The 10,740-nt window shown below is 36.8% G+C and overlaps 1 protein-coding gene across 2 annotated transcripts; it reads right to left on the bottom strand.

Annotated features, from left to right (window-relative positions):
• Nucleotides 1–1,618: 1,618 nt before the first annotated feature.
• On the bottom strand, nucleotides 1,619–8,442 carry LOC122985620 (high choriolytic enzyme 2-like). 2 transcript variants are annotated; one of them, XM_044356435.1, is made up of 10 exons: nucleotides 6,126–8,442; nucleotides 5,922–6,005; nucleotides 5,541–5,568; nucleotides 5,378–5,428; nucleotides 4,847–4,978; nucleotides 4,073–4,190; nucleotides 3,300–3,478; nucleotides 2,566–2,647; nucleotides 2,045–2,169; nucleotides 1,619–1,867 (listed from the first exon to the last, which is right to left on the bottom strand). In XM_044356435.1, exons 2-10 carry the CDS (start codon nucleotides 5,973–5,975, stop codon nucleotides 1,863–1,865), a joined length of 774 nt encoding a protein of 257 aa, XP_044212370.1. In that variant the 5' UTR covers nucleotides 5,976–6,005; nucleotides 6,126–8,442; the 3' UTR covers nucleotides 1,619–1,862. The 2 variants fall into 2 exon arrangements, with proteins under 2 accessions (XP_044212370.1, XP_044212365.1); XM_044356430.1 differs by lacking the exon at nucleotides 1,619–1,867 and having other exon boundaries at nucleotides 2,037–2,169.
• Nucleotides 8,443–10,740: the final 2,298 nt, after the last annotated feature.

Raw genomic sequence — 10,740 nt, 5'->3', positions numbered from 1 at the left:
TGTCAACATTGGGCTTTGGAAATAAGAGAGATCCAGGATCCTACCTGACCATAATGTTTACATTATGAAAAGGGTTTCCTCTCTCAGCAGTAGTCAGTTGCTGTGGGGTAGCAGTGGCTCAGAGCTCGTCCACTAATCGGAGGATCGGCGGTTTGATCCCCGGCTCCTCCAGTCTACATGTCGAATACTGAACCCCATATTGCTCCTGCAGGCACACTGAAGGCAGTGCCATCGGTGTGTGAGTTGAGTGATGAGCAGGTTAGCATCTTGCATGGCAGTCTCTCTGCCATGAGCGGATGAATGTGTGTGAATGAGCGAATGTGGCATGTAATGTAAACTGCTTTGATTGGTTAGAAGACTAGAAAGGCACTATATGAGGTTAGTGGGGATGCCCTTTACTGTACATTTGGATAACAGATTGTGCCTTTAAAAATATTTACCAGAACATTAATTCATTTAGATACAGGGGGAAGTTCCTTATATTTACCTTAAACATTTTCTTTCAATCTAGAGTCAGTTGCACCTTTTTTATTTTCTCCTTGTTTTTCTTTCAACACCATTACATCCTGCAATTCTTCCTCACTCCTGCCTCCTCTCTCCTAATTCCTTCACTCACTCTGAAAATGTAAAAATGATTCATCTTTTGGTTATCCCCTGACTTTTTGTCTATCACCACTATGAGGGTCACATTTGTAGTGAACTGCTGAACTTGAACTGCTTGTACAGAATCTGGCATGTTTGTTAAAGGTTTTAATATTTCGCTCCTGCTCCTGCTAACACAACCAATTCTTAATTCAAATAGACACAAAAAATGGGTGTCTAGCTTGTATACTTGCTAAAACTAGAATGCTATCATTACTTCATCTTTACTCCATGAATGACCATGTACAACTTAAAAACATCTCCATCTATTTATGTAAAGATCAGTCACCTGATACATTCCATTTGAAGCTTTATGACAACTATAAGCATCTATTTAGATTTAAACCAACTCCTGTTTAAACCCAACATAAAGTAAAATAAGAGTAGAAGGTATCAGTATCAGTATCAGACAAAGGTAAGTGACTCAAATCTCTAACTGAACCACAAACAGCGTTGATCACAGGACACACCATTACTGCATCTAAAAATAAAAAAACCTATCACTCCAGTTGAGACATAAGAGCCAAGCTGATACAGTACTGTCTTCCTGACTGCTATTCCTGACACCAGTGAGTCACGGTCGTGTCTGTAACCTGCAGGTGACAAAATATGAGTCGGTGTGATGCCTGGATTAAAAGTGGCTGAACAAGCAGGAGACATTTTTTTGGAAATTAAATGTGTGAATGAAAAAAATACAATTCACCCAGGAAAACTAAATACACAAATAGAAAAACTATAATATTAAACATGTCAGATTTTTTGTGTGCATCATACTGTTCAAAGAACAGCTACTGAAACTGAGCATTAGTTTTATTCTGTCACTTAAGTCTGTGGGAAGTGCCATTTAAAACAGTGAATTGATATTAAATGCTTATACTGACAAACTGAGGTTAAACTGATGAACTGTATGCTGTACACTCCTGTTAAAATGACAGAGGGACACTGCCTCCTTTTGGCAGAAAAATGACATCACACTTTTATTTTTATTGCTTTTTTTTATTTATGTCTCACTTCATTGAAGAAATGAATACAAAGTAATTGGTTATGAATCAAAACCGGATAAATTTCCAGGATTTAAACAAAGAGAAACCCCAAATTGAGACACCACGAAAAAGAAGAAATTCATTCATTAATTATTAATATTCTTGAAGTAGAACAGGTGTGGGCCACTGGTATAATCATGACGGGCCAAGAGTTGAAGAATCTGGAGGCCGACCCTCTCAATCTGGTTGGGAAGAAAACAGTGAGACTGTGATTAATAGATTATTGACAATCAGATATACATGTATATATTTTACTTTGCTGCTGTTACATAGAAACCCAATCAGTAGTGGGATGTATATGCTGTGTTCTCATAAATAACAACAGTATGACTTGGTAGTAAAATTCGTTTTTCACTCACAGCATCCGTAAAGCCTGTTGACGCGGGCGATGTCATTGGCGCTCATTGTTCTGGCGCGTCCGAAGGAAAGGTTAGGATTGCTCTTGGCAATAATGGTAGGCCTCCTGTTTTTGGAGAAGGCAAATCTGTAGGACACAAACACAACATTATTAGTATATAATACACAGCTGTACACACACAAACACATAAACACACACCGGCTCCCCTTTCTCAATTATGTTACTGCAAATTAGGTGTTTTTTTCAGACTCTTGAAGTTTGACCTGAAGTATTGTTGACTCAGTTTGTTAGCACTTTTGATTTTTTTTCCTTTTAATGTAATAGAATGACCTATAGTAGAAATACTTAACTACATACTAAGCATTACCAATTCAGACAATCACTAATTTATGTAGCTGGTTTTGTATGTATGATAAAATGGTTTATCTTTGCTCTAAGAAACAAAAAACAACCATCCCATGACAATAAAAACAACTGATATATAAATACACTATACATTCAAAAACATTTGTGTGCACTCACTTGCTGTAGTGCATGACAGAGTTGAAGTCGTAGGGAGTACCCAGGTTGTTAGTCCCCACCTTCTCGAAGTTTGATTCCCTTCCTGCACAGAAGGAGAGAACAGACCAAAATATAAAAACAAAGCTTTTAAATTTTCATATTTTGCCTGTGGTTGCATCTCTTTTTTTTCAATGCAACCTGGTGCTGAAAGCTGAATGCCATGACAAAGTACATTAATAAACATTGTTGTAAATCAATATATTATAAATCTATTCACTAATTTACGTAGCTGGTCTTGTATATATGATAAAGTGTTTTATCTTTGCTTTAAGAAAAGCAAAAAAATAATCATCCTGTGACAATAAACACAACTTGTGTCTCACCCAAGTAATTTAAATCAATATATTATAGACACTAAACTAAGATAGTGAACATGTTCTAGTGAACATTATACTTGCTTTGCATCAGTATGTTAGCATTGTCACTGTAAGAATGTTACCATGCTGATTTGGCTCAAAGCAATGATGTGCTTAACAGAGCTGCTAGCATGGCTAATTAGCTAAAGGTATACATATTTTTACTTCCTGTGGTTATTACCTGTGAGTGTTTGGTCAAAAAGGCCCATCACACTCTAGTTACATCACAAAATTATGAATGCAAGCAGTATACATTATAAACTCACCCCCCATGTTTCTCAGCATTGTATAAAACATAAAACCAGAGCTGTAAAATGACATTTTGGTGGGTGAGCTGACCTGACATGATGTTCTCAGTGAGGATTCTGACGTAGCTGTCTCTGTCGGAGCGGACGTGCTCGTGATGGAAGCCAAGAGCATGGAGAACCTCATGCTGTATGGTGTCCGTGTACAAACAACCGTTCTTCCTCAGGGAGATCGCCTGTCCTCTTGGCTGACGGCCCAGGTAGGACCAGCACCTGATACACAAACACACACACAAACAGTGAAATCATATTAAAAAAAAAAATAGTTATTGTTGATGGATTCCTGGACTCTTGGGTTGATTGAGGAATTTTGAAGTTAACTGGCCAAATGGATGGGGTGCCCTGCAGCCTAGTGGTTAAGATGCAACATCACTGGTTATATTCCAACCTCCTTCCTCTGTAGACTTTGTGGCTTTATAACAGCATCTCACTACTTAGCCCTTTGCTATTGACTGACAATAATTCCTTTGACTGCTGGACATCTTGAACTTAACATAATGTTGTTTTTTGGAAATTTGCTGAAACAACCAATGCTGTTATTTTCTTGGGAGGAAATAAGACACACGATAGGTGGGAAAACAGTTTCTACACTCACAGGCAACCTACATAGATCAGAAAATGAGGGTAGATGTACATAGATTGGCTTAGTAAAGGGACCAAAAAAGTAACCCGCAACACAGATTAACTCTTGAAATGCAATCACAGATTGATGAGATTTATTTATGAAAGTTTCTAGGAAAGTCTTTTCATGAGTCTGTTCTTTTCATGGTAACATACAGTATTTGTGTACATATATGTTTTGCCTACCCACTGCCAGAGTAGAAGTAGAGGTAGTTATAATGCCATCGCCTCCAGACAAAGCGAATGCATGTGGTGCGGTGGAAGGTCAACAGGCTTCTAATGATGGTGTTGCGCTCATTTCTGCCTGCAGAGACAAAGAACAGACTGTTTAGAAGTGATCTACACTTCCTTCAAGCATCCCAACTCACATTTTCAGGATGATTCAATTTTTTTGAAATCATTCTTCATCAATTCAAAAGTGCACCTTTTATCTCAGCTGGTAAACACAGACCTTTGTAAAAAATGTGTCCTCAAATTATAAATCATTCCCTCTGTGTGCTCAATATGCTATTGACACTCAGTTCATTAATTTAAACCCTCAAATTATTTAAATTATTCCCTTGATTTATCATTTATACCCTCAAGTTTATAGTGTCGTTATTATCTTCATTTCATTAGTCCTTCTACACTTCCACTAGTCCTACATTTGAGTTAGTCTATTTAGATATCTATCTAAAGAAGTTCCTTGTCTTTTCTTTCTTGAATTACATAACAATACATAACAAACTCAAATGCCAAGGCTTTTGAGTCTTTTTCAATTCTCCAATTGTTTATTCAAGTGAATCCTACTATAAACAACATATATGTTAAGATAGTATTTCTGCGTATGGCTGGCAGATTTTTGTTTTAATAAAATAATCTCTTTTTCACTTAAATGAAACTTTAGTAGTTCTGAGTGGAACCACACAAACCTGACACTGACTAAACTGTTTTTTATGGGTCAAAAGTTAAGTGACTTACTGTAGGAGGAGGAGATACTGACAGGCACTATGACAAAGGCTCCAGATTTAGGCCATTTGCAGCCTCGGGCTGTGCAAGGGTCTGCATTCCTGTTCATGTTTGGGACAATGTCACCGTGAATCAGGTTCTTTGCTGCAAAACAAACAGACAGTCATATACATATTCAATGCAGGAAGGTGAATCTTGAATTTTACATGATTGCTAGATGTTTACATTTTTATATAGGGCTCAACTGATCAATTAATCAGCTAATATGTCCATCATTGTTTAGATAATTTGATCAGTTGTTGTATGTAAATGTAAGAAAATTGAAATTGTAAAAAAAAAACAATTTCCGAGACCTAAAGGTGACATCTTCAAATTGCTTCTGTCTAACCAACAGTCCAAAATCCAAAATACAGTATCGGAGAAAAAAAGCTGCACATCCTCACATATGACGAGCTGAAACCAGCAATTGTTTGTAATTATTCTTCGTTAAATTGTCATAATCTTCGACATTTTAAAAAATTAAATAAAATTATACTCTCTTACGTATGTTAGCATTTGCTCTTGCAATGATTTCAGAGGCGTCCAAAGAATCTTCTGGTGAGAGGTGAGACAAAGTAGAATATCAGAAACAAGCACCAGCATTATTATCCATATGTCAGATGTGAATTGAGAGGAAAAGATCAAAAGTTCAATAACTTCAACTCACCTGCCTCATCTCCATCATCAGTTGCGCCCTGCAACACAGAGGCACAAGAATGCACAATTTATAATCATGTTGGGTTTTTTTAAACCATTTTATGATGCTGTTGCTATGCAGTGACACCAGGTATCTCAAAATTTACAGTATTTGTTGATTAAAAGAAAAATCCATGTTAAAGAATTACATGCTCTTTTATGTGTTCAGACAGTACTTCTACATTTAAATACATTTAAATAATTTTTTTAAATGATTGAACTGTGTCAAAAATGCTCCGTCACCAAACCTATGAAAACCCTTTTTTCCCCTTTTTAGTTCACTGAAAGTTGCCATTTTGGAGATACATGATGTGTAATATCATGATGCCAGTGTTGAAATTGTCAGTCTGACCGGAGGAACAGCCGTCAGTGAGAGGAGGAGGATGAAGAGCAAAGCTGGAACCATGATGGAGGTCTTTTCCAGTTAAACTTCAATCTGAAAATACAGTCAAAATCTTAACATTTTTGGTAGTTTGGAATAAGTTAAGTTTGGTATATATAAGTGCTAAATCAGAAAGACCAAAAAAGTAAATATAAGGAGATCAGTGAAGTTTACCTGTTGTACCAGGAGTCTGATGCTGGATGCTGCAGGTGCTCAGCTCCTCGCTTTTTATAGGCAGCTCGCCCAAGGTGTGGCGGAAGATCTGCCAATATCTGTCGAGAACTGTCATCAGCCAAATACTTGGTTATGTAAGGCTGCTCGACTAGAACAATTGAACTGCCAGTGATCTTCCAGGGAGGAAATCACATCACAGTGAAGATATCAAGACATCATATCAATGAATGAAGAAATGCAAATTAGAATAAAAGCAAGAAAAAAGAAATAGACAAGAATTTAAAAAAAAAAAAAAAAAGAATGAGCCCTTGGGCTTGTTGGGAAGAATGTGTCAAAGAAAACCATTATGACAAACTGCTTGTAGCGTTGGGTAGTGAAGGAATGCGTTTAGAAACATTTAAAGTATTTGGGTTCAGCATATTTAACGTACATGTTTCTAAATGCAAAACTTGTACTCTTCTTGGATATGAGGATATTTTTACCCAAAGTAAAGATAAGTAGGGTAAAGATAAAAAACCTTCATCAGTCAACATTGGGTAAGATAATTGACTAGACAGAAGAATGTATGTGAATGACAAGCAAACAAATAGCTTATTGTTCACCATTGTTAGGGGTTGATGTGAAAACAAGGAAGCACTTACAGCTTACTTATATTCACTTACTACTCATTATGCTATCTTTTACCAGCATGTGTCCCCATCTATTTTAAGCCATCTTAAGCAATCTGTGATGATGAAACCAAACCTGAATCCCTTCCTTCCAGAGAACTATAGACCTATTTCTAAACTCTCTTTCTTTTCTAAAATGAAAAAAAGGTTGTTGAAAAGCAACTTGTTCAAACACCAGATTTGCACAGGGTGTGACAAATTTGAGTCTGGTTTTCATAAAGTACACTCCACTGAAACGGCTCCCCTTAAGGTTTCAAATGATATCTTAATGGCTGCAGATGCTGGAGAGAGTTCAGTTTTGGTTTTACTGGACATTCATGCTGCATTTGATACCGGTAACACCATATAAATCCACAGGCTAAAACACCTGGTGGCCTGCATTGGAGTGGTTCTCCTCCAATCTCACAGAATGGACTCTCAGTCTCTGGAGGTGAATTTGTGTCAGATACTGCTGCTTTGTCATGTGGTGTCCTCCAGGGGTCAGTCTTGGGGCCTGTTTTATTTTCCATATACTTTCACTAGGACAGATTATCAGTAGTTTCAGCAACATCTCCTATCATTTGTATGCTGGTGAAATCCAGTTATATTTTTCCTTCAAACCTGATGAGCTTGATAGACTTTCTGTATTGAACAACTGTATATATGCACTCGGGAACTGGATGGCAAATAATTTCCTGCAGTTAAAGCTAGATAAAACTGAAGTCTTGATTATTGCTACTGATTACCTACACTCAGTGATCAGGCAGAACGTTTGTGCGTTATCCTCGTCTTCTCAGTCTAATCTGCATAATCTTGGGGTGATTTTTGACCAATCTATGACCACTCCAGCCTCAAGAGCTGAATTGGAGACGCTAATCTTCAACCTATCGGCACTGGCTTCCTGTTAATTTTAGGATTAATTTTAAAATCTTGGTGCTCACTTATAGAGCCCTACATGGACAAGCTCCACATTATATCGTGGACCTTCTGCACCCCAAACCATCACAAGCTGAGCTCTCAGGTCCTCTAACCAGGGTCTTCTAAGTGACCCTTCGGACACGTTTTAAGACATGGGGAGATCATGATTTCCAGGCGGCAGCACCTAACTTTTGGAATAGTCTCCCAATAAGTCTGAGGTCTCTGGACTCTGTGGACTCTTTGACAAACCAGTTAAAAACCAATCTGCTCAGAAAGACATTTAGGTAACGTGGTATTTTATGTTTTAACTTGTATGTTATGTCTGTTTCCCCTTGTGTGTTTTATTTGTTGTTTATTTTTGTTTTATTTATTTGACTGTGAAGCACTGTGGGCACTACCCATTGGTCCAAAGGCCCATTATTCCAAAATCCAAATAGTTTGAAAAATGTCCCATTGGACCAAAAGCCTATTAGTCCAACGGATTGTTATCCTGAAAACATACGCCCATTGCTCCGAAGGCCCATTGCTCTGAAAAATACACACTCTGGAGTTGTTGGAGTTCAGTGACTGCCGGCCCTTGGTGCTGAATGAGTGGAGGGGTAGGGGTGAATAGGAGGTGTAACATTTAAAGCAAAAATAAATAGGATATCATACAGTTATTGTTTGTCTGTTAATGACTTTTTGGAAAAAACAAAATAAACATACACTCAGCAAGAACTTTATTAGGAACACCTTTGCAATCTAATGCAATCCAATGCAACAGCTCTGCCATAAATTCTACTTTTACGACAGTTAAACATTTTTAGGTTTTGTTGACATTGTCAGAAAGGTGATAATTCTACTTTATGTTTATTATTGAGGTTGTAGTATATTATTGAGGTGTAGTGAGGTTGTCAACAGCTGAGTCAACAGCTTCAACCAAACTTGTTCACCAGGAAATTAATTCTTATTGAGAAGAGATGAATCATCACTTCCAGAATATTTCATATGACTAGTCTGAAAAAATGTACAGGTGCAGTATGTTTTGATACTCAAAACCCAATTACATCAGCACACGTGTCAGGTTGTTATGACACAAAGTCACTTGTACAGGTTGGAAACAGCAGGGTTATGATGGAAACTGACTACAGGGGCACTTCACAGTGTGCGACCCAGCAGTCTACCTATATACCCTTTATTTTATTTTATTTTATTGTATTTTATTTTATTTTATTTATGTGAACTGGGTAGACTGTGAAACTTAATTGCCCTTCTGGGATAAATAAAGTTGTCTGATTACTGGCAGCTTTAGGGCATCACAGCAATTATACTGCAGTGCAAGTGAACTCAGACTTTAAATTGACATTCAAGTTTGGCAGACAAAATGCTCTCCGAATCACTTGGGAATGTAGCTTGGCTGCATGTTATTGGGTCCACCTGTGTGACCTATAGTTTACCTTGTTGTTTACACGTACACTACTACAGCATAACTTACAAACACACGCACAAGAAATCAGAATTGATCAGTGGAGCTTTATTTTATGGGCCCCTTAGTTAAATTTTTTGAGATGTAACTTGTCCAATTGTTCTTGTGGAGAGGACAATGACTACTTGTACTTATATTGTATGGTAACAATTATAATCAGAGAGAAAAGTAGTATGCAGTACATAAAAGATAGGTATAGTTTACAGGAGTGAGTTAATTTTCTGAGTTTGTTTATATCATGGACCGAAGTGCAAAATTTTGAGTAACTGGTAACACTGGCACACAGTGCACGTTGATTTACAACTGGAAAGATTATCCTGATTAATGAAATTAATTATTTATTATCTGTAATTAAACCCCTCAGGACTTTTGTGTCACATAATCACCTAAAAAGGGCCTTCACGTGCTGGAATGAAAGAAAACGTGTTTTCATTTTGCACGTGTTTTGTCTCTGCACCTGTTTGTAAATTAATGGACCATTCCTATGAGGGCAAAGTTGAATTAAAATTTGAATGATCACTTTTGTGGGAGAAAATATAAACTATAAGGATACAACAACAATTGTGAATATTTTTACACTTTTTCAAAAGAACCACACAATGTCTTGGTATTTGTGTTTTAATGATAATAAAACATACAATGTCTTGGTATTTGTGTTTTAATGATAATAAAACACAAATACCAAGATATTGTGACCAGTCAGCATCACAGTAACATGAGCAGCTGATCCAGGTGCTTTGTGGGAAAATTATCTAATCAGCACCATCATGAGTTTGTGAGTTCTGTCAATCCTTATTAATATGAATCATAAAGGTGTCTGAATATTTGCTTAAATGCAAGGAACTAGCCAGACTAGCTTGCTATTGTTAGAACAGGTTAATTTTCCTTCATGTTATTTTAACAGTTGCTGAGTCATCAGTAGTTCCTGCACACTCAATACTGTTTCATTGTTACACATATAAAGAGATGGTTTAGCTTGAGTTGTGTGATATTATGAACAGATCCATCAATCATATTAACATGTCCTCCCACATATTGTATAGAAGCGAAAACTGTTGGAAAATTATAATAACAACATTGACTCTGTGAAAAGTAGGTAGAAAAAAGTAGGAAAAGAGATTGTCTTCTTTCAGTGATATGTTTAGGTAGACAGTGTGGGCCAACGCTGTTAATGTGTAAAGGCAGCTGTTGGTGGGTACAGTTGTATAACTGGCGCTTCAATCAGTAATCAACCATTTCTTGTGTTTACAGATGGATTTTTTGTACATATTATTTATACTTTAATTGTATTTGTTTCTTTTACCTACCTCATTGTTCTTATATTTTCATTTATGTCAAGTGGCTGCTGTAACACTTTAATTTTCCTTTGGGATTAATAAAGTACTCTATCTATCTATCTATCTATCTATCTATCTATCTATCTATCTATCTTGATCTGTGCAAGTTTTTATAGTAATTAAGTTTTTTTTATTGTTTCAGTAAGTTTATGTCAGGAAGTTACAGTTTCTTGTAAATTCCACCCAGTCTTGAATTCTGTATTTACGTGCTGTTTCAGTTCCTGGTTCACTTTTAACATCTGTTTCTC

This window comes from Thunnus albacares, chromosome 1 (assembly GCF_914725855.1).
Source record: "Thunnus albacares chromosome 1, fThuAlb1.1, whole genome shotgun sequence".
NCBI classification, from domain to species: Eukaryota; Metazoa; Chordata; class Actinopteri; order Scombriformes; family Scombridae; genus Thunnus; species Thunnus albacares.
This window is presented reverse-complemented; position numbering and strand designations above follow the sequence as displayed.